The sequence below is a fragment of the Conger conger genome, chromosome 17 (assembly GCF_963514075.1).
Source record: "Conger conger chromosome 17, fConCon1.1, whole genome shotgun sequence".
Lineage (NCBI taxonomy): Eukaryota > Metazoa > Chordata > Actinopteri > Anguilliformes > Congridae > Conger > Conger conger.
Window position 1 is genome coordinate 33,310,873 of NC_083776.1, and position 27,838 is coordinate 33,338,710.

At 44.9% G+C, this 27,838-nt stretch overlaps 2 protein-coding genes across 2 annotated transcripts in view; both read left to right on the forward strand.

Annotated features, from left to right (window-relative positions):
- The first annotated feature begins 2,295 nt into the window (after positions 1-2,295).
- Positions 2,296-4,569, forward strand: LOC133116224 (cystatin-POGU1-like). The gene is made up of 3 exons (XM_061225577.1): positions 2,296-2,485; positions 4,165-4,272; positions 4,384-4,569. The coding sequence occupies exons 1-3, from the start codon at positions 2,333-2,335 to the stop codon at positions 4,486-4,488; spliced, it is 366 nt and encodes a 121-aa protein (XP_061081561.1). The 5' UTR covers positions 2,296-2,332; the 3' UTR covers positions 4,489-4,569.
- Positions 4,570-13,281: 8,712 nt separating this feature from the next.
- Positions 13,282-27,838, forward strand: part of LOC133116173 (B-cell CLL/lymphoma 9 protein-like) — a 60,938-nt gene continuing 46,381 nt past the window's right edge. The window contains exon 1 of the mRNA XM_061225455.1: positions 13,282-13,479. The gene's annotated coding sequence lies outside the window, so the exon portion shown is untranslated. The remainder of the gene's footprint in view (positions 13,480-27,838) is intronic.

Below are 27,838 nucleotides of genomic sequence, written 5' to 3' on the forward strand. Positions count from 1 at the left end.
CAAGAGGAAGATGAGAGATGCCAGACCCAACAATACAGACGAGCTGAAGGCTGCTATCAAAGCAACCTGGGCTTCCATAACACCTCAGCAGTGCCACAGGCTGATTTCCTCATGCCTCATTGATGCAGTAATTTGTGCAAAAGGAGCCCCGACCAAGTATTGAGTGCATAAATGAACATACTTTACATTACATTACATTACATTACATTATTGGCATTTGGCAAACGCTCTTATCCAGAGCGACGTACAACAAAGTGCATACCCATAACCAGGGATAAGTTCGCTGAAAGACCCTAGAGGTAAGTACAATTTCAACTGCTACCTGTACAACAAAGATAAGGACAAGGGCCATTTTTTTTTTTTTTTTTTTTGAACAAACAGACAAACAGAGCAAAAGTCACCAAAGTTAACTATCCAAACACTGCTTACCTAGCCAACTAAAATACCGATACACAAAGCAAGTCACAGAGACAACAATTAAGGTTCACAGGGAGGTAGGGAGGGATGGGGAGAGGTGCTGTTTGAAGAGGTGTGTCTTCAGCTTGCGCTTGAAGGTGGGGAGAGATTCTATAGTTCTGACCTCAACGGGGAGTTCGTTCCACCACCGTGGAGCCAGAACAGACAGTAGTCGTGAGCGTGAGGTGGAGGTTCTGAGAGGGGGAGGTGCCAAGCGGCCTGTGGAGGCTGAACGAAGAGGTCTGGCAGGGGTGTAGGGTCTGATGATTTTTTGCAGATAAGCTGGGGAAGACCCTTTAACTGCTTGGAAGGCTAGCACCAATGTTTTGAATTTGATGCGAGCCATGACAGGCAGCCAGTGGAGGGAAGTAAGCAGGGGGGTGACATGTGAGTATTTGGGAAGGTTGAAGACCAGACGAGCTGCTGCATTCTGGATGAGTTGGAGGGGTCTGATGGCGGACGCTGGGAGGCCAGCCAAGAGGGAATTGCAGTAGTCCAGGCGGGACAGAACCATCGCTTGGACCAGGAGCTGGGTCGAGTAGGGGGTGAGAAAGGGGCGGATTCTCCGTATGTTGTATAGGAAGAACCTGCAAGACCGGGTCACCGCCGCAATGTTCTCGGAAAGGGACAGTCTGCTGTCCATCACCACGCCGAGGTTCCTTGCACTGGGTGACGGCGTGAGTGTGGTATCCCTGAGGGAAATGGAGAGATCCAGATGGGGAGACGTATTAGCAGGGATGAATATCATTTCAGTTTTACCTGGGTTGAGCTTTAGATGGTGGTTGTCCATCCAGCTCTGGATGTCCCTCAGGCAAGCAGAGATACGGGCTGAAACCTGCGTATCAGACGGCGGGAACGAGACGAAGAGTTGGGTATCGTCCGCATAGCAGTGGTAGGATAGCCCATGTGCAGTGATCACAGGGCCAAGGGAGCGAGTGTAGAGAGAAAAAAGAAGTGGGCCAAGGACTGAGCCCTGGGGAACTCCTGTGGCGAGGGGCCGAGGTGTCGATACCGAACCAGCCCAGGCAACCTGGAAGGAGCGACCAGAGAGGTAGGACTCCATCCAGTCCAGGGCTGTGCCACAGATGCCCGTTGCTGACAGGGCAGACAGGAGGATGGAGTGATCCACAGTGTCGAAGGCAGCAGAGAGATCTAGAAGAATGAGGACAGAGGAGAGGGAGGCTGCTCGTGCGGCATGAAGTGACTCACTGACGGAGAGGAGCGCAGTCTCTGTCGAGTGGCCCGATCTGAAGCCAGACTGATGGGGGTCTAGCAGGTTGTTGTTAGAAAAGAAGGAAGAAAGTTGAGTAGAAGCGGCTCGTTCTATAGTTTTAGAAAGGAAAGGAATAAGAGATACCGGGCGGTAGTTCTGGATGATGGAGGGATCCAGGGTAGGCTTTTTTAGCAGCGGAGTGATGTGGGCCCTCTTGGAGGATGCCGGAAAACAGCCGGAAGACATACAAATTTCTGTATTATAAGTCTCATGTAATATTCTAATATTTTGAGATACTGGATTTTTTCATGAGCTGTAAACCGTAATCAAGATTAAAACAAAAAAAGTGTGTGTGTAGGTGAGTGTGTGTGAGTGTGTGTGAGAGAGAGTGTGTGTGTGTGTGAGAGTGTGTGTAAACCTGCCGTGCTCAGAGGCAGAGTGAGGGTGTGGTATATGTGCCTCGTGTGTGACTGTGTGTGACTGTGTGTGAGAGAGTGTGTGTAAACCTGCCTTGCTCAGAGGCAGAGTGAGGGTGTGGTATATGTGCCTCGTGTGTGACTGAGCACACAGGCGGTGCCAGGTTGTGTGTTGATATGCGCACAGGCGGTGCCAGGTTGTGTGTTGATATGCGCACGGGCTCGCCGCCACCCCACCCGCTCCATCATGGCTGCTGCAGCTGCCCCTCAGCCAGAGCAGGCTGACCACACCGACCCAGAGGTGCTGGCCTGCGCCGCCTTCGCCCTGGAGCACCTGTCCCGACAGAACCCTCTCCACCCACGCTACTCCATCACCCGCTTCCTCTCCGTCCAGAGAGCCGTGAGTCACAGCTACCACACCTTTACAACCTACGACCTGTCTGTGTGTGTGCACTGCAGTGGTTTTAAGAGCAGGACTGTTCTCTGATTTAATATAATCTGCCCTTCAAATCCCCCCCCCTGGGGGCCTGCATTGGTTTCAGGCAAGTGAGTTTGTATGTTAGTTGTATTTGTATCACTTAGCCAATTCTCTGTGATGTTTGACCAGAAGAAATGGAGGCTTTGTGATTGTTGTGCATATTTTAAAGTAAATTCTGTACTTGTATCAGGCTGTCTAAAAGGATTACACAAAGTCCTAATATAATGACAACTCCACAAAGCATGGATTGCACAGAGTTTGTAACCATTAGTCTTAAATGTGTTAAACTGGTTAGTCATGCTTGTGACTCAGAAATAAAGCATGTGTGGCCCTGCTGACAGAAGGATCAGCATGAAGGTGAACCCACAAGGTTACCCAAGGTTACCAGAAAGGGCAGGGCTTTGTTTCACTGCAGGTGAGTTAACTCAGTGTTCATATGGAAAGGTTGCAGAAATGGATTCCTCTTGCCAAAGTTCATTGTCATCCTCAGATATAACTACCTACTCTCCATTATCCTGGACATTTCTTCTTTTTGGGACTGAAAATATAAAAAACCCGATAGATGACTGGTTAGGTTCTACTTATTCCATAGACATATACAAACAAATAGGCTAGTCTTATTTTATTGTCTGCTGTCCTAGCACACGTAGCTGTGCACTTTCAAACTGCACCACTCTAACAGTGTGCATTCCATGTTGCCAGACACCGCTGCAGTTCTCAATAAACCTGTTTGCCTAATGCTTCATTGTGTGCATCAGTGTGGCATTCACCCATTTCTGTTGATGGGAAATGTGCCATTACTGACAATGACTCACTGAGTATTTAATGCATGTATGTACAGATACTGTCCAAAAAGGTGGGAATGCCTGTATAGATATATTCAGTGTTGATTTCTTACCTTCATATAGCCAAAAGTCAGTATTAGTGTACTTGATGTTTATAGAAATGTTCAGTATGTCTGTAAAACTTTCCACTTGCGGTTACAGCAGTACATGTGACTGGTAGAGGTCTTTCTGCATATGATGCAGTGTTAAATCCTGTAGAATATGTGTGACTGGAAGAGATCTTTGTGTGTGTGATGCAGTGTTAAATACTGTGGAATATGTGTGACTGGAAGAGATCTTTGTGTGTATGATGCAGTGTTAAATCCTGTAAAATATGTGTGACTGGAAGAGATCTTTGTGTGTGTGATGCAGTGTTAAATCCTGTAGAATATGTGTGACTGGAAGAGATCTTTGTGTGTGTGATGCAGTGTTAAATCCTGTGGAATATGTGTGACTGGAAGAGATCTTTGTGTGTGTGATGCAGTGTTAAATCCTGTGGAATATGTGCGACTGGAAGAGATCTTTGTGTGTGATGCAGTGTTAAATCCTGTGGAATATGTGTGACTGGAAGAGATCTTTGTGTGTGTGATGCAGTGTTAAATCCTGTGGAATATGTGTGACTGGAAGAGATCTTTGTGTGTATGATGCAGTGTTAAATCCTGTAGAATATGTGTGACTGGAACAGATCTTTGTGTGTATGATGCAGTGTTAAATCCTGTAGAATATGTGTGACTGGAAGAGATCTTTGTGTGTGTGATGCAGTGTTAAATCCTGTAGAATATCGGTGGGGGCCAGTATGACATGGAGGTGGAGGTGATGAGTCAGCCCCAGACAGAAGAACAGGCCGACGGGGACTCCACCCGAACCCCACCCTCTGAGCAACAGGTACCGCACGTGCAGCACCCCCGCACCCCCCTCACCCGCCCCGTCATGTCCGCTCACCGTACTGACCAATAGGAATCCTCCTCAGTGTGCGGTTTGTCCTTTCTCTGACAGGTGTTGCGGTGCCACTTCGTGGTTCTGAGTGTTCCCTGGAAGGATCAGCGGGTCCTACTCCACAGCTCCTGTTCCCCTGTGAGCAGCACCGCTCAGGAGTTCTGATTTGCTTTGTGTGAACTGAATCCAGCTTTCCTCAGATCTGAAACAGGAGGGCCACGCCAATGTAACTGATCATGGTTTCATATACAGATAAAATAATCCTCACGCTCACTTTGCTTTCTGTTGTCTGTTGTGTCATGGTGAGGACTTTGAAGTGGTGTGTGGCCTGCTAAAGAATTGCTCTCAAGTATGCAGACGCCATACCCACCCCAAAGGAGCTGCTGAGTTGGAGCAAAGACAGTTCTGCATTACAGAAAAAGCCTGTAAATGACTGCTACGTGATTGGCTATATATATGGAATTGACCTAATGTTAAAACCAATCAAAACTTACGGGAACCTGTTTCCACTGCATTCCGTAACAGTAAATATGTAGCGCCGTCTGTCTTAAGCTGATTGTATTTGAAATGCAGAATGAATTTTAGGCAGTTCCCAGTGCATTTTACACAAAAGCAATGTCAAAAAATAGCCACAAGATGGCGCTCAGTCCTTAAGATCAGTCTCAAGGACTGGCCATTGTGATGCATTTCATACACAAGTTACAAGAACTTATACAGGGACTAACTGATGGTGTGCACAATTATGAAATGATGTTGTTATTGTTAGTATAGTGTATTGTAACTTAGAAATTATGGTTTTTGAAGGGTTAAGAGAATTTTCAACAAACAAAATAAGGTTCACTACTGGATGTGTAAAACTGAGTTTTATACATTTTTATATATAAATATGGCTTATTGCCCTATTTTGTGATTTTGTGATCACTTAATTTCCTTCTAAGGGCTGGACCTGAAAAGAAGGAGCTTAGCACTCTGGAAAAATGGTGAAGTTTTCATACCTTAATTTCAATGAGATGGCAAGGAGTAAACTGAGTGGTCAGGCTACGCAGGCACACTTTACCGTCTTCCTGTCCTGCAGCCTGTCTGGTTTCAGCTGCAGAAATGAACGCAGCAGATCTCTGGATCTGTAATGAGAATTCAGTATGTCTAGTTAAGGTGCAGTAGTGTGCTGTAGTGTCCAGAGGGCTCGTTCTGCTCTCTTTATCCCACTGCCTTTATTTCTGCCTTCTCTGTTAGTGTTGTCTCTGCGGAGCAAGAGAGTGAGACGCACATGAACTGACTGTTAGAGTAACTTTTTAAATGTTTACTAGAGCTCTGCTTCCCTCTACCAGGCCAGATCAAATCAACAGCAGAGATCTCGCCGTAGTTCTGTAGTGCTGTGGGGGTTACAGTGCAATGTACAGTGAGTTTATGTACACTGAATTTGGTAAAAGAAAAAGTGCAATCTTACAGTTTTTTGGTGCAAAATGTAAAAGCACATCTCGCATTGAGTCAACAAGCACCTTCTGCAGCAGCTCCTCAATGCAGTTTGTGTTCATTTCCAACAGCCTAAAGTTCTGACATGACCACAGGGTGAGGTTTGCTTCCACAAACACGTCCTTACGAGCTTACATTCTCACTATGAAATGCCCCCCTGCCACTGAGTGTGCCCTCAGCCCAGTCAAACACCCCACTGCCACTGAGTGTGCCCTCAGCCCAGTCAAACACCCCACTGCCACTGAGTGTGCCCTCAGCCCAGTCAAACACCCCACTGCCACTGAGTGTGCCCTCAGCCCAGTCAAACACCCCCTGCCACTGAGTGTGCCCTCAGCCCAGTCAAACACCCCACTGCCACTGAGTGTGCCCTCAGCCCAGTCAAACACCCCACTGCCACTGAGTGTGCCCTCAGCCCAGTCAAACACCCCCTGCCACTGAGTGTGCCCTCAGCCCAGTCAAACACCCCACTGCCACTGAGTGTGCCCTCAGCCCAGTCAAACACCCCACTGCCACTGAGTGTGCCCTCAGCCCAGTCAAACACCCCACTGCCACTGAGTGTGCCCTCAGCCCAGTCAAACACCCCACTGCCACTGAGTGTGCCCTCAGCCCAGTCAAACACCCCCTGCCACTGAGTGTGCCCTCAGCCCAGTCAAACACAAGCACACAACACTAACTCTGTTCTGCTAATTTCACTCACTTGCCCCCCTATTGATTGTATTAACTTAGGGCTGTCATTCCTGACTGCAGTGCAATGCATGTTCTGGGTGTAATTGAAAACAGATTCTCGGTTATTTCTGATGAACAGGCTTTTTCAAGCATTCTAGTTCAGTCCAGACAGAAAGGAAAATGAAGACCCTTCAGAAAAGCTGAAGCCCGGTAAATGTTCGCCTCGATCAATTTCACTTCTCTCGACCAGAGAAGACTTCTCACACTCTGGTAAAGCTTTCCACACAGATATCACCCTGGCTGTCATATTCTGTATGTCTCTGTCTCCATCTTGCTACAAAATGGCATCTTTCTTGTATATCTTCATCTGCGTTTCAATATGATGCCGCATACTATATCTAGTGGTTATCAAGTAATGTGGACCCAGTGTTTAACAAAAGAAACTAAATTTTTTAACATCTGGCTTTGATCTACATTTGAATACATGGCACTGGTTAAGCATGAGACCAAATGAAGCCAGTTTTACACAAAAGGCTGACAGGACTTCTGTCAACAAGCGGAATTACTTAAATTCTACTTTTTATGATTTTAGAATCGAGTTTCCAAATGGTAGAGATACTTAAAATCACTGTGACAAGCTGGGTTGGTGTGGTGGAACAATTTGCATGAATTCATGATTGGCACCCTGTGATCTAAATGTTGAAATGTTCGACTTTCAGGTATGTTGTGTCTGAGATTGTTGAAGTTTTTCCACCTAATTTCTTCCTCCACTTTCGCCTCTTCTTCATTCTTTGTCTTCCTGGTCTTCTTCAGAAAGGTTGTGAAAAGAGCTTTAAATAGTGAGGAGGTGTGGGCTGAACTGCATGATTGTCTAGATTGGTAAAGACAATCATCATTAGCTTCGGCTGGGCCCAATTGACTTGGGTTAAAACCTCAACTTGGTCATTAGTTGACTAGGACCAGGTCTCCAGAGAAATGGGATGGAATATGTCTTGTTTACCACTATGGGTGCCTGTACTACAGACCTGGAGAGTTTTCCCTTTGCAGTGCTCAGCCTGTTGAGCAGGGATCATCAGATCTGGTCCTAAAATCCAAAATCCCGACCCGAGTTTCTTTTTATTTCCAGTTATTTAACTGAACATTTGGCGCTAATGATTGGGCGGACTGTCTTCACACTTGACCCCCAGGTAAAGGGAGGGTGAGCACACCTGACCCCCAGGTAAAGGGAGGGTGGAGAACCAGCTTGGCCCTCAATAGCGTGTGAATGCAGCAAGTCTCTCTACAAAGGAAGGAAAACGACATGCCACTCCTGCATCGGGCTCAGCTGGAGATAAACGCGTCTGTAGCACTGGTAAAGGCTCAGCTGGAGATGAACGCGTCTGTAGCGCTGGTAAAGGCTCAGCTGGAGATGAACGCGTCTGTAGCACTGGTAAAGGCTCAGCTGGAGATAAACGCGTCTGTAGCACTGGTAAAGGCTCAGCTGGAGATAAACGCGTCTGTAGCACTGGTAAAGGCTCCATACTGATGTGGAAGACGTACCAGCGCAAGCTGCGTTTTGATTGTTCGCCCAGTATGTGCGGTGAGGTCACTTTAAATAAGTGGCTTGTTCTTGGAGAGACTCCTCTTCCATGCTGACACATGGCACGCAGTGTGGCTCACATGAGCTAACAGTTACTGATGCATACTGAAACCCCAGCTGCTGGCGTGACTCTGCTTATGTGCTCATGTATGAACCTGCGCACGCATGCCAAAGGATTCTTCTACTGCATTTTGTTGCCGCTGACACATCTTAAAATTATTATTCTAAGGGCTGTATTTCAAATACAAAATCTGCCTCTGCACAAGTCAGTTATGGAGTATCATATTGCCGGGATGGGATGGGGGGGGGGGTGTCCAGAGGGCTATGAGCTGGACTCCCCCACTCTGCTGGTCATAATGGTTCAGCTCAGACTCTGACAGGCAGTTGCAACCTATTCTCAATGGAACCCTGCTCTTTAGCTCCGCCCCCCGTCCCGCCTCTCTTTTACACGGTCAGAGAGGAGGGGGTGCTTAACCCTTCGACTGCCCTCCTCCCGGTGTATTAGACCTCCCCCTTTAAAGGGCACAAGCACAGGCTCAGTTCTCCGCTAACCCCCACTGGCAGAGTGTCATAAATCCGGGCTCACTCTCCTGCCCATACCCACTGCTCTACGCTGGCAGGAACTGCTCTTCTTCATCGTAAACTGATTTTTTGCCTGCTCCTTAATTTTACGAATCCCTAATATTGTGAATAAATGAGCAAAATTTGAATATTCATAATTTTATTTTCAATTCATAATCAGCCTCTTTGTGATTTGTGATTTTTATGGGTTTAAACAACTTAGAAATAATGTTTTATAATAAGCTCTTTTTGAAATAAGCTTCTTACAGAGACACAGTGTTTATGACCTCACATACAGAACCTCTGCCCTACCCCTTTGGACACCTGTCTCAATCAGGCTTAATTGTCGCCTGTTATTATTCCAGGTAATTTATTAAATTATTGGAAAGCTAATTGAACATAAAGAGCTTCTAGCAGATAAAGGGAAAATGGATGTCAAATTCAGATTAATATTCAGTTAACAGTTCAATCAAGGTTAATTAATCAAGCTCAGCTGAGATGGAGACCAGCATTCTCAGCAGGTCTGCAGGACTACAAATATAAAAGTTTTTCGGTGAACTACACTTGGATGTTCTGCGTTGACCTATGTGCTGCGTTGCACTGATGCGTATTTGGGAAACTGCTCACAGGCATTGAGAGCGAGCAGGGTGATTTATTGCACTCACTGCTGCAAAAAGTACTTCTTTTGAAGTGTCCAGGAAAACTGCACCTTGGTGTTTACATTTATTTTATGATTTCTCTGTTCAAATCCTAAAATAAACAAAGTACTCATATAAAAGTGGTGGAACACCAGGAGCCAGGTCCTTGGCAGTGGCCTGAAGACTGGGCGGGGTGAGTCTCTGCTCTGTTACAGCTGACCCTACACACGTTACAGCTGACACTACACACGTTACAGCTGACACTACACACGTTACAGCTGACCCTACACACGTTACAGCTGACACTACACACGTTACAGCTGACACTACACACGTTACAGCTGACACTACACACGTTACAGCTGACACTACACACGTTACAGCTGACACTACACACGTTACAGCTGACACTGCACACATTACAGCTGACCCTACACACGTTACAGCTGACCCTACACACGTTACAGCTGACCCTACACACGTTACAGCTGACACTACACACGTTACAGCTGACCCTACACACGTTACAGCTGACACTACACACGTTACAGCTGACACTACACACATTACAGCTGACCCTACACATGTTACAGCTGACACTACACACGTTACAGCTGACCCTACACACGTTACAGCTGACACTACACACGTTACAGCTGACACTACACACGTTACAGCTGACCCTACACACGTTACAGCTGACACTACACACGTTACAGCTGACCCTACACACGTTACAGCTGACACTACACGTTACAGCTGACACTACACACGTTACAGCTGACACTACACGTTACAGCTGAGAGAGAATGAAGCCGTACATGCACACAACACAAGCCACTTATACTGTACATGCACACACACAATGGCATTTACATGCAAGTGTGCAGAAGGGGAGAGCTGTCAAAAGCAGAGAGATCCATACATGCGTTTCGGGAGGTACGGGGTGAGAAGGAAAGAGTAGGGGGAGGGGAGGTACTGTAGTAGATGGGGACAAGGGGTGGGGTAAGGACACAGTCAGATGCCAAAATGTAGAGTTCTGAGCTGAAATTAATTTAAACTGCAGTACTGTATGTGAACAAGTGTGTGTGCTTGTGTGCACTGGGGTGCAAAAAATTGGGCACCCCTGGTTTAAATGTTACAATGAATCTGTATGTGATCGAAAGCAAACCTGAACTCTAAATGGCACAGAGGTAAACATGAGATTGTTCTGTCTGGCCAACCATGGGTTCCTCTAAACAATTGTCTAAGGATTTCTGAATGAAGATTATTCATTTCCACCAAGAAGGAGAAGATTAAAACAAACTTCCAGTTCCCACTGTCAGAAACATTATTAGAAAATGGAAGATAAATGGAACGGTTGAAGTGAAGGCAAAATAAATAGTAGCAAACACAGGTCTAGGACAACAATACAACAAAAACAGCAAAGACTTACATGGCAGAGTTGCCAGAAAGAACGACCTCAACACAAAAATAAGCATCTGAAGTATGTAAAAGAAAACATTGAGAAGACTGAAGCCTTTTGAAACAATGTGCTTTGGGCTGACAAAACCCAACTTTTTGGCCGCCACCAAAGAAAGTATGTTTGGAGAAAAAGGATGAAGCCTTTGTACAGAAGAACACCTTGCCAGCTGTGAAGCATGGAGGTGGATCCATTAGGCTTTGGGGCTGTGTGGCAGCTGGGGGCACAGGAAATATTGTGCAAGTGGAAGGAAGAATGGATTCTACCAAATATCAGTTGAAGAGGTTGGATATTCCAGCAAGACAATGATCCAAAGCATACGTTAAAATCAACCCTGAATTACCTCCAGGAAAGGTTGTGGAATAGCCACCACAGTCCACAGACTTGAATATTAGTGAAAATCTGTGGAGAGATCTGAAACATGCTATACATGCAAGGAGGCCGAAGAATATTTCTGAGCTAAAGGTGTTCTGCCAGGAAGAATGGGGAAAAATTCCAAAAGCGAGAATTGAAAGACTCTTGGCTGGCTACAGGAAGTGTTTACAAGCTTTTATAGTTGCCCGAAGAGGAGTTACAAAGTACTAACAAAGTACAAAGTACTAGCTGTACCATTTTGGGGTCAGGTCATTTTTGCACACTACTATATGTTTACATTTATGAAATACTGGTTAAATCAGAGACTGGTATTCAAGAATGAATTATGCATGAATGCATGAATGATGTCATAATGGATCACCTGTGTGTACACATATTTACTGAATGTAACGGATAAACATATAAACAGTGAATGTGGCATGTACAAAAGTTTGGGCACCCTGTCAGTCAATACTTCAGTTTTCTTGCATGCACTGCACCACAGCAACCCCCCACAGATTTTCAGTAAGTCTTTCCAAAACCTTAATCTTTCATTCCTTTGAGTAGTTCATGGTTCTTTTTGAGGTATGCCTTGGACGATTGGATTTTTCTAGTATTTAATATTTAATATTCCAATATTCCAGCTTCAATTTCTTCACAGTCTCTGGGACATGAGCTTCTAGGATTTGTTAATATTTGGTTGAATCCATTCCTCCTTCCACGCACACCACCCCAAAGATCCTTGTGGTTGACAAGGTGTTATTTTCTTCAAATGCTTCCCCCTGTTTTTCTCCAGATGTATATTTATAACTGTAACTGTTGTGTTGCATATTTCCGACGTTGACTTTTGTGGTGATACATCAGGAAAGGTTTTCTTATGACAACTCTTCCATGTAGATCAATTTTCTGTAGGCAGTGCTGTACAGTGGGTCAGTGCCCCAGTGCTCCTGTGTCACTAAACCTGTCTACAGGTCCTTTGCAGTGATGAGTGGGGTTTGCTTTGTGTACCTGACCTCTGTTTTGCATAGCTGACCTTGACTTCAACAGTTCCCGACTGTGTTTCTGAGGGTGGAAATTCCAAGCCAGAAGGCATAACATATCATACCTATAGCATTGACTTGCTTTGAAAGTGTCAATTATAGCTGCGTAGGGGAGCCTGCTGTTGACACTTACCAGTTGTCTGTAGGCAATAATAAAACAAATGTGCATCATTTTTTATTATTATTCAGTCATTTGAATGTATTAAAAAAAAAAAAATTTCTAAGGCTACATTTCTCACTATCGAAGTTCACCCGAACTGTCTGGGTATAGATATGAGAGCTGTCAATTAGCTATGACATGCCCCCACTTTGCTGTAGGCTAGTGGCACAAACTGAGTTATATGAGTTATAGGGGAGGTTTAAAGGGAGTGGTTATTCTCATGTGACGTACTACAGGGAGAACATTCTCAACCAATTGAAAATAGGACGATAAATTTAAAACGCTTACTTCTAGTCGCATATAAAAAACTTGAAAGCGTTACCAACCACCATGTTGCTCCTTGAAGGTCTAACAAGTCAAACAAGTTTTGAGTGCTTTAAAAAAGTACTAACGGATCAACTGGAAGGGTGCCTAAACTTTTATACATGCCATATTTTCAATATTATATATATTTTTTAAACTGCTAAATTCAGCACATAAATAGTAATTGTGCATTAGAATTTGCAGAAATATGTCATGTTTAAGTTGTACTCTGCCAAGATCGTGTTCCCCTCTTTTCAGTCAGAGATTCACCTAAACATGTAATTTGACCAGGGGTGCCTAAACTTTGTGCATACCGCTGCATGTACGTGTGTCCTGGGAGAAATGCAGAATCAGTGCATCGTTTTTCCATCATTAGAGTGACAGTCAGCCCACAGCCTCCGTTGCTTGCTGCAGCTATTTATGTGTGCATGTCAGAATTGGGGGCTCTCTCATTCTGAAGGGGAGAAGGAGGGAGAGAAGGAAAGGAGTGGGTCTCGAGGCTGTCTTGTTTGTGGCTTGTCAGCAATTGCTTGAGACAAGCTCCCCCCCCATGTGTGAAAGCTACTTGGGTGAATGCCTGGGCCGTACCAAGTGCGACGAACCGGGAGGGGGAGCCGCAAGAAAAACGGATCAGACTGGAGCAGACAATAGGCCCCTCAAGTGTTCCCCCCAAGTCGCTTTGATGTTGTCCTAGTGTCCCGAAGCTGTGGGGACCGGCGATTGCAGGGAGACGGCCTTTGTGTGGATGTGTACACTTTCCTCCAGAGCAACAAAAGGAACAGGGGGAAAAGGAGAAAGAGAGAGGAGAGAGAGGGAATACTGAGAGAGAAAGGGAAAATGAGTCCATAGATGCTGTGCGTCTGTGAGAGAGAGAGAAAGCCAGATTAAGCGTGGCAGAGGCAGAGAGAGAGACAGCGGAGGTAAGGAATCTATTGTCACCTAAAAATCTCTTGTGCTGTGGGCTGAAGTGAGCTGGTGATTTTCTGGTGGTTTGGCTGGGCTGTCGTGAGTCTGCTGGGCTGAGCGGCTGTGAGGAAACAGTGGTTGTGATTTGCAAAATGTCACTGGAAAGTGGAAAGTGTGGCTTTCAGTCTAAAATGGAATGCCCCCCATGCCAGAATTTTACCCCCCCCCCCCTCCCCCCTCCCTCTCACCCCTCAACTGACTGAGCAAAAGCTAGTGGGGAGGCTGTGAAGAATGTGTTCATATGTGACTGTGGCATAGCTGGACTGTTTCTGGGTACCTCTGCTCTGGTGTCATGTGCGATTTTGGGGGGAAAGAATCCATTCTTCCTGGGGGCTGGGGGGGGGGGGGGGGGGAGGTTTGTTGGTGTAGCAATGGAAGAGAGACAGGTTTCATACAGCCAATAAAACAACTGCAGCGATTCCTGTGTGTCTGCAGCTTGATTTTATTCCTCTTCTTATCCTTTCTTCTCTGTTCGTCTCCCCCTCCCATGTGAGGGGTCTGAGGATACCCTCTCACTCTGTGTTTCTCACACATGTACGAGACGGGTGGGAATATTTTACCGAGAGAGGCTTTCATCATTTATTGATCAGTGGGACTGATGTGGTTTGCCCAGGAGTAACATATTCTACAGTAAATGCATAGCTATGAATGTAGTTTTCCAGTGTATACTATGCTTTTGTGAACATACCCAACCCCGGTTTCTAGACTCACCCTAACTCTAAGATCGGGACGTCCCGTTCGGAGTCAGTTCCTTGTGCAGTCATGCCATTACTGTGCAAAAGATGGGACAGGTGATGAACGCAGTAACTCCATTATGGATTTCAAAGCTAATTCTGACAATTAGAAGAATGTTACTCAGCATCCATATGGGCTGATGTGACACCCACTCACGACTCTGGGAAAGTAAGTGCACAGCTTTAGCCTTCACATGCCATCACTGCTGTTCTTTCACCTAGTGCCCACAGTACAGTGGTGTGGCTACATTTCCCACAATACCTGCTGGCCTGGGCGACAGCTGTGTGACTGCATTTCCCACAATACCTGCTGGCCTGGGCTACAGCTGTGTGACTACATTTCCCACAATACCTGCAGGCTAATTGTATTACAGAAAATGCAATGAAATCAGGATGTAAGGGTCTGTTTGTGAGATGTTTACTTCCGAGCAGTAGTGAGGAGTGGTAGTTGCAGGATAACCAGATGTTGCCAGCTTGACTGTGTTTTCTAGCCTACCTACTGCCATAATTCAGGACCTGTTCCTTCATAAAATTGGCAATATGTAAACTGTAAATGCTGCCTATTTCGCAGAACTGGTACACATACAAAATTAATTTGCACAAGTTTGTAATTTGGCAGACATTTTTTGCATATCAAAACGACATACAAATATGCATTTAGGCAATCAGACACCACTGAAGCTATAGAGATGATTTGGGAAGGTTGGTCCATCATCGGTGGACGGGTGCAGAGAATTGCTATGGCTGCAAGGAGTGGCTGCTGGGTATTCAGAAGAGATGGGACTGCTCCAGTTTCGCTGGGGGAGAGGGTGAGTAGCTTGTGTGAAATTTGCTTGGTTAAAGACCAGCTGGGCAACAGCATTCTAGACCAGTTGGAGTCAGTGGTAATATGGCAACGTGGTTTAACCGTAGATCTGATAAATAAAACAAACCTTCCAAAGTCACATTGAGATATGTAATGCTTGAATGGAATGGACCAGTGGTCTCATTCTCATTCACTTTGAGAATTTGTATCATTTAATTTCAGAAATCTGTGTTTGAATTAAGTATCCGTTGTATCCTGTTCAATATGCCATTTTGCCTTTTTTGTTGCCAGGGTAACGTAGTCAGAGTCAGACCAGCCCCCCTGCTTTCTGAAATGATAGATCACAGCTGACATGTGGTCACCCCACCTTCACTTAACTGTACTTATTATGGATGGGTTAAGCTTGTTTGAGGCTCATTCTAGCTTTCACAAGGCTAGCTAAAGCGACGAGTGAATTTGAATAGTTATGGTCTGTAAGTTCATAGTTAATATGTATGGTATATCAACCTGTATATCATGTTATACAAACATTTCATCAATGTAATACAAACAATTAAGCTGTTTTCTTCATGCAGACATTCAAAACAAGATTGATTGATAGTTCATAGAGATAACTCATTGAGATAAATCATTAGCTGTAATAGAATTTTAAACTGGGTGCAGCTGAAGATTCATGATGCTTAAACAATGTGTCTTCAAAATAAAATACATTTAAAAAGTGACATGAGTCTATACGTGTGGTAGTCACATCATCTTTACTTTCTTCCTTCTCTCTCTAGTCTGTAGCTGTTTCTCAGGCACTCTCACCACAATTTTTCAATAGTCTACACCCAATCATTCTTTCTCATCTCAATTGGTCTCCCAGTCACATTTATCAGAAGTCATAGACACAATCTCGGCTAATAATTTGAAACGGTGCCCCTGCCTCTTCTAATCACATCGCAGTCGCACGGACTTCAGTCACAGGAAGGTACCTCACCCGCACCGACGGGCGGGTTTGCAGTTGCCCAGTCGACCAGCAGGGGTTGCTGGCCCACGATGAGACGCTGTAGTCCTGCCCATGTGAAGCTTTCCCTTCCCTGGGCGATGCTAAAGTCGATGGTGCATGGCCTGTGGGCTTGTTGGCTGCAGTCTGCTTGGCACGGTCCACATTAGATGGAGCCCATCCATGCACTGGAACACACTGTCTGACTGTATCAGCCACCCCCAGCCCAATATCACACGTATTTATATTATTATATACTTTATACTAAGCGTATTTATATAAATATTTCTGTCTCAAGAAATCACCACACAGTCCCCCCTGACAAACTGCATTAATATTATAATTGTTAAAAATGTAGATATAATTATTGTTATTTATTATTGCTATTTGTAATAGTATTATTTATAATCAGAATTATCCTAATCATGTTACCATGACTATTAACATTATTTATTGTACATATAAATACATATAAAGATTTTTAGCGCAGGATATTGGTCTATTTCTCTAGGCTAATTTCTTTCATCTTCATGACACAATATGCAAATGTATTAGCTGAAATAAATCAGTTGCTGGAATGCTCTTTTTGTGTAAATATTTACCTTTCCTGTGAGTCTTGCGCCGTGTGTAGCAATGCGCTCTCAGGGGTATGCAGAGCCTCAGCTCTTCTCTCAGAAAAGGGCCTCTTTGAAATGATCATCCTGGACAATATGACAATATGAGGAAAATCAGTTTGGTAGTTTGCAGTAATAAATCAACAGTGAAATTAGATTTTTCTAAATATTATTGATTAAAAAAAAATCTTTTTGTTGGGGACCAGAGTGTTCCGAGAGGATAAATGGCTTTATTCTTCAGAGTTGTCAAATATCTAATGCATAAATTACGCCTGTAAACCCTCTCTACCGAAAACACAAAAGGCCCTTGACAATGCATTTACTTAGATGACAGTTTAGTTAATGCAAGGTTATGAAATGCCTGGTTGTGATTGTTTCATTATATTCTTGTTACCTTGGGAAATCTGTTTGGCAAAATGAACAGTGATATGTAAGTAATGCAGCGTTTTCTGTCCGTAATGTTTGATACTTTGCCTGTTGTCCGTGGACTAATAACTTTTTAAATGTGCCTGGGTGTGAAAACTCTGCCTGCCTGGGTGACCTCCTGACGACAGATTGGAAATGCATTCTGCGGTTTATCAGGCTGGCTTATGGAGATGGGGGGAGGGGCAGACGCGATCTCCTGGGTTTAAATGCTCATTTGTATTCATGACAGAGTGGAGAGAGAGACCACAGACAGCAGCAGTGTGGTGTATGTCTGGAAAGAGTCAGGAGTCAGGACGCGACGGTAACCTGCGGCTTCCGAGCTGACACCCGCACTGCACACGTCACGTCACAATAGCCCTGGTCCAGAGTCCCGTAGAGCCACAGACAGCAGGCCTAATTCACACGTATAAATGCAGCAGATCCTAGGAATTCATTGCCTTAAGACATGCACCTGGGAAACAAAAACTATAAAACGTGAGTAAGGTTCCCTTCGGTGTGTTAACCGCGTGTTTAGCGAGACTAGCAGGAGGAACGCTGGGCCAAGATGTAAAATGAGATCAAATGAACTGAAACGACAAAAGCAAGGGCAGGGTTGTGTTGGGGGTTGTGTTGGGGGTTGGGTTGGGGGTTGGGTTGGCGGGTGATCGTTCCTGACCAGGTTAGAGCTGAATATGGGTATGGGGCTCACTGATGTTTCTGGCCTTGTGGGTTTTAATGGCCTAGTGCACGGGTAACGCCATCTCAAAAAACCGTGTCTGTGTGGGGGGGGCCCTTCTACACAAATGCATTGTATGTCTTCAAAGTACATTTTCCCCAATGGGCTCAACTATGACAACTCACTGGACCCATGACAGAAGCAGGGTCTTGATGATTCTTGTCTCAGTTATTCCAGCTCGTAAACATCTGGCTATGGCTAGTCAGGCATGGCATTGGGTTTAGCCTGTATATATCCTGCATCCATTCAAAACCTGAAGCATTATGTTCAGCTTTATTTAGGCATGGATGTAAAACTAATGTGCACTGCTAAGGTAATTAGCTAGCTACCTTGCGTTTGGAGTTTGTGGCCTTGTGTTAACGCAGGGGTAACATCTCCATGTCTCTATGGCCCACATAGCAGGGCCTTCATGGGGAAGGCTCTGTCTCCCTCCTCATCCTCAGGAGCAGTTTCATGTGGCCGAGGCCCACTGCTGAACAGCCTCCCTTCCGAATTTCAAACCGAATTTGGATGGAAATGTGTGACACACCTTGTTAGAGAAATTAAAGGAAGCAGGTTGACTATTGGCCTTTTCTGTAGGTCTGCAGGTCACAGTGCCTGGGATGCCTTAACATCCCACAATGGATAATAATCACCCGCTCAGAACATTGGTACACTTTCAGGAAGTGAGTGCAGGAAACTAGGTGATATATTAACCCAAATTAAATCTGGATGTGAAATATCTGAGCTGTGTGGCTGTAAGTAGGCTAACTGAGGGAGAGCTGGTGCCCATGCCTGTCTGTGACCAAGGTGCCCAGGTAAATGGAGGAGAATACTAGGCACACACCTGTATGAGTGTGCTGTAGGTAAGGGTACACCCTGGTCTGCCACCATTTCTCTCTTATAACACAACAGAAGTCATCAGATCAATGTGTGCAGTATATACATTGTGTCCTATAGCCAGATGCTTGGTGAGGTGATGTAATATTCAGCCCTTCCTCTCTTACAGCCCACCTCCAGTCACTGGCAGTGTAGGTACTGGACATAAAGACTTGTGAAATTTCCCCCAAGCTTGCAGGAGCAGCCTCTGTGGGAGAAAACTTCCCAGCTAAACGGATAAAGAGAGAGAGTGAAAGAAAGAAAGAAAGAAAGAAAGAAAGAAAGAGAGTGCGATGAACAGTTGCCATGGAGTCACTGTCTGCATCCATTTGTGAAGGCTGTCACAAATCAGAATGTGTGCAGCGATGCCAGGCTCTGTCCACTGCCCTTTCAATGCAGAGAGAGAGAGAGAGAGAGAGAGAGAGGAGAGACAGAGAGAGAGAGAGAGAGAGAGAGAGAGGAGAGACAGAGAGAGACAGAGAGAGAGGAGAGACAGAGACAGAGAGAGAGAGGAGAGACAGAGAGAGAGGGGAGAGAGAGAGTGAGAGAGAGGAGAGACAGAGACAGAGAGAGGGGAGAGAGAGGAGAGAGAGAGAGGAGAGACAGAGAGAGAGGAGAGGGAGAGAGAGAGAGAGAGAGAAGAGAGAGAGACAGAGCCAGAGAGAGATATTCCCATTTTATTTTCATTTTATTATTCGTCCCCATTGAGCATGAGCCTGACTATTCTGTGCACTTCTTCGATGAGCTAAATCTTCTTTAAAAACTGGATGTGTGGAGAGCCTTCTACACAAATGCATTCTGAAAGATTTCAGTAAAAGGTATTTTCTCTAATGGATCCAACCTTGAAAAGTCAATGGACCCTTTACACAAAACACTGATGTGATTCTGCTCTCAGTTTCTACAGCTCGCAGCACCTGGTGATGGGTTGTCAGACCTGGCATGTCTGTATATTTCCTGTATTTAAAAAAACTGGAACTGATCAGATTTACTTTGACATGGAACTGTCACCACGCTCATAAGGAAAACAAACATGTCTAAAGTGCAAAACTACAGCTCTATTAAGGTGACCAGCTAGCTGGACAGCATTAGGAGATGCTGATGATCCTCAAAAAAAAAAAAATGTGTTCATAATACACAAAAACGTTACTTGCATTAACTGCGGTTTTACTCCATAGAAAGAAATGTTAGAAACATGATTAGCAAGTGAGCTAGCTAGTAAACACTGGAACCAAAGCTAGCTTTGTCCTAGCTTCAACTAGATGATGTTCGGTGCTCTCATGATCTCTGCTTAAATGTTAGTAATGCAAATGTCTATTTTATGAAATGCAGAATTGCCATGTAATCTGAAGTGTTTCTATGTTAATTAGTTAACAAGCATTGTTGAAACATTGTCAGCATTTTCTATAATATCTATGATGGACTGTGTGTGTGTGTGTGTGCAGTAGGCAACTATGTGTGCACACATGTATATGTGCGGTATCTTATGTGTATCTGTGTGCACATATACAGACACATGGTACTGTACATAAATATGCATGCACACATGCATGCACACACTCACACACACACACACACACACACACACCCACCCTCCAGGCAGGGGGCTGGAGATGGGGGAAGGGGCTCAAAGTCCTTTGTTGTCAGAGTGGGGGGCTGTGGGGGGATTACTATTAAATGTATACATCCAGCATTGTAACATTAGTGCATTCTGCAGAGCTGCATGTCTTCATAGAAGGCAACTAACTGTGTCCAGCTGAAGATGTAGCACTGTAAGCATTCCTTGACTAAGTACATGTATCTGTATTGTTGTTTGTACTGTATATTACTGTGTACATTGGCCAAAAATGGACCTGATGCATATGCACAGAAACAGAAAAATGTTCTGAGTTTGTGTGTGTGTGTGTGTGTGTGTGTGTGTGTGTGTGTGTGTGTTGCATGTGTCTGTCCCACACATGATGACAAAAGCAGTTCCTGAGCAGTTTGTTTCAGACTCTGAGGGAAAGCAGTTTGGTGAATGTGACCATGGCACCATTCACAGAGAAACGCTGCCTCTCGAACGTTTGTGTTCAGCAGTGTTCAGAGTGTGAGTTTCTCTGCCGTTCTTATAATTTAATTTGTGCGAGTTTCTTTGGCGTGGTAAGCTGGTGCTGAGCTTGGTGTTTTAGCACCACATCAGCACATATTTACACACTCCGCATGGGTGCAGAACCAGCTCCCGCTGCAATGTAAACACCCCCACAGAGACTGTGCTTTGGATGTTTACCAAATAAGTGCTTTTACATGCTTAATGTCCATTGCATTGTGTGTGTGCGTGCCTGTGTGTGTGTCTAATGATGATGATGATGATGATGATCGGGGCAGGTGGTTATTGGGTCTGATTATTATGATTATTCTGCTCCACATGCAGGAACCTGGGCTAGTGTGCTGCATTTGCTGGATTATTATCCATCCATCCATCCATCCATCCATTATCTTAACCCGCTTATCCTGAACAGGGTCGCAGGGGGGCTGGAGCCTATCCCAGCATACATTGGGCGAAAGGAATACACCCTGGACAGGTCGCCAGTCCATCGAAGGGCACACACACCATTCACTCACACACTCATACCTACGAGCAATTTAGACTCTCCAATCAGCCTAACCTGCATGTCTTTGGACTGTGTGAGGAAACCGGAGTACCCGGAGGAAACCCACGCAAACACGGGGAGAACATGCAAACTCCACACAGAGAGGCCCCGGCCGACGGGCATTCGAACCCAGGACCTCCTTGCTGTGAGGCGGCAGTGCTACCCACTGCACCATCCATGCTGCCCTGGATTACTATTATTGTTGTTATTATTATTATTATTATTATTATTAATTTATTCTCTGCAGTGTTTTTATTCGACACACCTTACTGTCACAATTACCCACTGTACACTGCTGCTAATGACTTCCTCCTGACATGCATATTACCATCTGCATTACATTGATAAGTAATATGCATCACAAGGTCGGTGGCTTAATCCCCGGTGTAGCCACAATAAGATCCGCACAGCCATTGGGCCCTTGAGCAAGGCCCTTAACCCTGCATTGCTCCAGGGGAGGATTGTCTCCTGCTTAGTCTAATCAACTGTATGTCGCTTTGTATAAAAGCCAAATGACATGTAATGTAATATACAATGCTTTGCTTGGACTTTCTATTTTTCCAGCTAATTTAATACTTCAGGCTATAATCTGCCCACCCTCTTTTGAATTTGTTCCGATTGGTTCCGCATTACTTCTCAATGACCATTTAGTCTGTCTTTAAATATTGACCCTGGGCTGGGCAGCAGAGGACGGGACCCCCTTCTACATCCAGATTCATCCCAAGATTTTTTTCCCCATGAGGTTTGCCTCGTTACTGAGCGTTTGTTTTTCTCCCCTTTGGAAGAGTTTTAGTTTAACCCCACTGGCTGGATTATGGTGGTTCAGGCTGACTCCAGCATAATGAGTGAATTTAATTGAAATGCATGCACTGCACACTGCTGAGCGGTCCAGGATGTTCCTCTGTTATTGATGCTGGGACATCCTGAGCCAACCTGTCTGCAGTGGCCCTGTCCATTAGACCAAGGGGAGTCCACCGTTTTGAGTTCAATATTTCCTAAATGATAAAATAGCAAAGATCTGCTCTTTTATGGCCATATTCAACTTAATGAGTGTTTTTTTATAGATTTTAATTGAATCTTCCTTAGAGTGTATGTTGCAGCATAGTACTAATCATACAGTTGTACTGAATGCAGTGCATGTGCTGTAACTGAGCTGTGATGATTCGTAATGGTTATGATGTACCTGACCTATAAGAGAATAATATACAGTAGCTGTGCTTGTGAATTTGACAGTCCCTGAGGGGGTGATTTATAGCTGTGCTTGTGAACAGAACGCTTCCTATAGGGGACATTATGGACGTGATGGAGACATAACCATTCCACTTAGGAACTGTGTCTGTTAAACACGGTTTGTGAATGGACTAGTTGTTTTTTGGTTGTGAAACACATTGTTAGTAAGTAGAATGGTTGCGTTTCGGTTGTGATAGACATCGTTCCTAAGTGGAATGGTTGTGTTCTGGTCATGAGAGACACTGTTCCTAAGTGGAATGGTTGTGTATATAAAAAGTTAGTGTATTAATACATTGTATGTATGATACATGTGCATATTAGTGCATTATGGGTATACCAATGGTGTTCGCTTAACAGTGTGCGCATTATATATAAAAGTGTGCGTTCCTAAGTGGAATGGTTGCGTTTCGGTTGTGATAGACATTGTTCCTAAGTGGAATGGTTGCGTTTTGGTTGTGATAGACATTGTTCCTAAGGGGAATGGTTGTGTTCCAGTCGTGATTGACACTGGTCCTAAGTGGAATGGTTGCTTTTCGGGAGACACTGTTCCTACGTGGAACGGTTGTGTTTTGGTTGTTAAAGATGGCTTCACGCTGCAGAGATGGTCTCTGGTTGTTTTGGTTGTTAAAGATGGCTTCACGCTGCAGAGATGGTCTCTGGTTGTTTTGGTTGTTAAAGATGGCTTCACGCTGCAGAGATGGTCTCTGGTTGTTTTGGTTGTTAAAGATAGCTTCACGCTGCAGAGATGGTCTCAGTTGTGTTTTGGTTGTTAAAGATGGCTTCACACTGCAGTGATGGTCTCATGTGTGTTTTGGTTGTTAAAGATGGCTTCACGCTGCAGTGATGGTCTCAGTTGTGTTTTGGTTGTTAAAGATGGCTTCACACTGCAGTGATGGTCTCATGTGTGTTTTGGTTGTTAAAGATGGCTTCACGCTGCAGTGATGGTCTCAGTTGTGTTTTGGTTGTTAAAGATGGCTTCACACTGCAGAGATGGTCTCAGTTGTGTTTTGGTTGTTAAAGATGGCTTCACGCTGCAGAGATGGTCTCTGGTTGTTTTGGTTGTTAAAGATGGCTTCACGCTGCAGAGATAGTCTCTGGTTGTTTTGGTTGTTAAAGATGGCTTCACGCTGCAGTGATGGTCTCTGGTTGTTTCGGTTGTTAAAGATGGCTTCACGCGGCAGAGATGGTCTCAGGGACTGTGCTGCCCAGCATCTCTCGCCCCTCCCTTGAGGACAGACACATGACTCTGGCGGTGTGGAAGTGGCTGACCTCTATCTGAGGTTCAGGCACCAATGATTATTTGTTTCTCTGTGATGCGCTGAGATCTGCAGGCTCTGCAGGACGGTGGCAGAGCCAAACGCACACGCGTGTTCACTGTACTCCCCAGAGCGATGGGCCAGTCACTGTGGCTACTCTGTATGTTCCTCACAGCGGGAAGAGCTTCATAACTGTCCCTGAAAACAAGTGATGACCCTCAGTGCCTCAGTGTGGAGTTCATTGAGCAGTTATGATCTCACGGGATTGATTGGTCAGCGATGAGGCCGTGTTAACCGCACATGGGGTTGATTGGATAGTGATGAGGTAATGATAACCTCACATGGGGTTGATTGGGCAGTGATGAGGTCGTGGTGAATTCACAGAGTTGCCGATGTGAGTCTGCAGGTGACTCCGCCCAGGTGGGTGGGTTTTTTAGAATGAGAAAACAGCAGAGAAAAAAATGCAGCCCAGCTATGCAGTCAACATTCATCCATTGAGTAAATGAGTGCTCATGTCTGTTACAGAACATTCCAGAAACCTGAGGAAAAAATAACTGATATCAGCTCTTGAGCTGGACAAAGAGAGGTGTATGTACATAATACAATGTTTATATAGTACTTGTACGAGTCACTTGTATAGTTTGTCCCTGGTTATGATTTTCACTTACTGTACATCAATAATAAATGTCATGTAATGTGTGTATAAAAAGTTAGTGTATTAATACATTGTATGTATAATACATTAGTGCATTATGGGTATACTAATGGTGTTCGCTTAACAGTGTGCGCATTATAGTAATAGTGCCTGCATTGTAATCCAGTGTGTAACTGAATAATGTGTATTAATCCTGTGTATGGCTTTAAGAGTGAGGTGGCAGGAATAAAGTCCCTGAATGCAGTTGTATTGTATGTGGATTTGTGTGCATGTAGGTGAGTTATATGTGTACACTGTTTGTGTGTGTGTGTGTGTGTGTGTGTGTGTGTGTGTTTGCGAAGTGTGCATGTGCGTGTACCTGTGTGTGTGTGTGTGTGTGTGTGTGTTTATGTGTAAAGTGTGTGTGTGTGCGCCTGTGTGTGTGTGTGTGTGTGTTTATGTGTGAAGTGTGTGTGCGCGTGTGCCTGTGTGTGTGTGTGTTTGTGAAGTGTGCGTGTGCCTGTGTGTGTGTGTGTTTATGTGTGAAGTGTGTGCGCGTGTGCCTGTGTGTGTGTGTGTGTGTGTGTGTTTGTGAACTGTGCGTGTGCGTGTACCTGTGTGTGTGTGTGTGTGTGTGTGTGTTTATGTGTGAAGTGTGTGTCCGTGTTTGCCTGTGTGTGTGTGTGTGTTTATGTGTGAAGTGAGTGTGTGTGTGTGTGTGTTTATGTGTGAAGTGTGTGTGTGTGTGTGTATTACGGAGTTGTGTGCACACTGTGTGAGTGTAAATGTGTTGGTGACTGTGCAGCTGTGCTGGTGACAGACCATTAGTGAGGAGCTGAGCTGTTTCTCCTCCCTCTCTACATCATGTTTCTGCTGCTTTCAGTTACAGTGATAATTCATTTCCTGGGGTTTCATTCCTATATGAAAACTGTCTGGGCCAATTGAAAACATATACTAAAACTGAAAAAAAGAAAAGAAAAAAGAAATCCCAGAAAGGGAACTTTCCCTTTATCCTGGCAGTTTCTCCTGGGAGAACCTGCATAGAGACTGCCCTGTGTTTGTCCCAGTGCCTTGAAATGGCATCCTGCCAGCCTGCAAGGGTAGAGATGGTTCTGCCTGGATGAATTTGGAAGGGCAGACGTCCATTGAAATAAATAAAAAACAGTCTGGCCTTTAAGAACGGATCTGCCCCTCGGGAACTGTACTGAGTTAGATTATATTATTATACTCCATAATCCCCAGCTAACAGCGTCTAACCCACCGGCCCAGGGATCAGCCAACAGTTACCTAGCTAGCTGGATTGCTTGCTTTCAATCTTGATCTCACAATCATTTCACTAAATGACTACATTCTGCTTAGAAAATAAATTAAGATGAGTCAGTGCATATTTAGTTTCCCAGCAGAGTACAATCTGGCTAACTTGTGGAAACCTTTCGGTTGGCTTCAATGATGACATCTGCAACTTGTTAGTTTCCTCCACCATCGTTGTAGAGGGGTTCTACCCCTTAGTGAACATCAGCTGTATAACTGCGAGGAGAGTCCCCCAAAAATGCTGACGTTTCTGTTAAAAATAATAAAATGATTTAGTCAGGGTAAAGGACGGAGCTGTCAGGGTATTTTCTGAGTCTATGTCTGTCTGAAAACAAATTCCCACCTGGATCAAATCTGTGACTCTTCCTCATGTCAGCTATTTACCCAAAAAAAAGAAAAGAAAAAAAAAGAAAAAAAGAATTTCATTCAGACCTGAAGGGGATTGGATTGAACATGGATGTGTTTATGGTTGGTTGAATACAACATGATGAATGTAGCTAAGAGGGGACAGATGATCTGCTGATGGAACATGATGTCCTGAGACCCACTGCTGAAGCGGATGAAGGAGAGGGTGCAGGCGCTGTGTTCTGGCAGTCCGCGCTGCTACATTAGTGAATTATCAAAAGAACAGCAGGCCCTTTCTTCTAAGCATTGGATTACAAGACCCCATTCTAGCTCCGGCCATGGCGGATTCAATCCCTACACTTCTGTTTGTGACTAAAAACACTGGAACTGTTTCTTTAGTGGTCCCCCTGACAACAGTAAAAACACTTTCCTGTTCACAATGTATGTAGCTGATGCCACCTTAGGAACAGAATGAGAGGAATTTTCGACACGTAATGGACACCCAGTGGGGTGCCTTTTCAGAGAGCCTGTGGGCCCATTGGCCAGGCAGGGAAACCAGTGCTGGCTTATACCAGACAGGGGAGGCTAAAGGTTGCCAACCACAAATCTCTACTGAGGACGCCAGCACAAAATTGAAGGAAAGATTGAATGGAATTATGTGATGTCATGGTAGAGTCTGGCCTCAGAGAGGCTGAGGTACACCACTGTTTATGCACATGTGTGTCATTTTTCTGACCTTCATCTCCATCTCTGAGATGTGATTTTCTAGCCCATGCAAACACGCACCCTTTTCATGGTACACTCCTTTCAAATTATATTCTTCTAGAGTGGTCTAAACATATTTAATGTGCATGGTAATTGTTCACTTGTTTGAGGGGCCGTACAACACCATGCCCCTATCCTAATCCCGAATCTCAGCACCCAAACCACACACTCTCTCTCTCTCTCTCTCGCTCTCTCTCTCTCTCTCTCTCTCTCTCTCTCTCTCTCTCTCTCGCTCTCTCTCTCTCTCTCTCTCTCTCTCTCTCTCACACACACACACACACATTTTTGCCGGCTCAGTGCAATCAATAGTGCTTCCTGCTCAGGTAAAACCCTGCAGCAGTGGTATTGGACTGTCAGCACTAACCTCGGAAACGGGCAGATGTGTTTGTTTCCCTGCTGCTGTCAGCCGCCATCAGCCGCCATCAGCCACCAGGGCTAAATGGTTTCCTCTGGGACATTCTCTGAAGCTCAGATACCATTCGCCTTTGTGTACAGTACAGGTGGCCGTGTGGCATGTTAGTCGAAAGGGCTAGCTGTGCAGTGCTACGCTCTCAGGGCCCAGGGAAGGGGCCGGCTCTGCTGTGTCCGGCTGTAAAATCCAACCAGCTAGTGCTGGTAGCTACCAGCTGTTTAAAAACATAGCTTAAGCTGGTCAAACCCTGTCGAGCTGGGAGCTGGTATGATCTGGTCAACCAGCTACCAGCTGTTTCAAAACCCAGCTTGAGCAGTTTTTGTCGTCTTCGACTTTTGACAGCGAGCAAGTTGCTTGCTTTTCCAGTTATGTGGGCATTATATATGGCAGAGCAGGAGCAACTGTGAGAATATGTTCTAGCTCTCTAGATGTGATGTTTGTCTGTGTGTGTGATCGCACATACAAGCAAACAAATAGTAAATGGTTGGCATTTATATAGCGCCTTTATCCAAAGCGCTGTACAATTGATGCTTCTCATTCACCCATTCATACACACACTCACACACCGACAACGATTGGCTGCCATGCAAGGTGCC

Coding starts and splice junctions, on each gene's coding strand:
- LOC133116224 (XM_061225577.1), top strand. CDS start 2,333: ATGGCTGCTGCAGCTGCCCCTCAGCCAGAGCAGGCTGACCACACCGAC. Junction 2,486..4,164: donor TCCTCTCCGTCCAGAGAGCC/GTGAGTCACAGC, acceptor TAAATCCTGTAG/AATATCGGTGGGGGCCAGTA. Junction 4,273..4,383: donor CCCCACCCTCTGAGCAACAG/GTACCGCACGTG, acceptor TTTCTCTGACAG/GTGTTGCGGTGCCACTTCGT.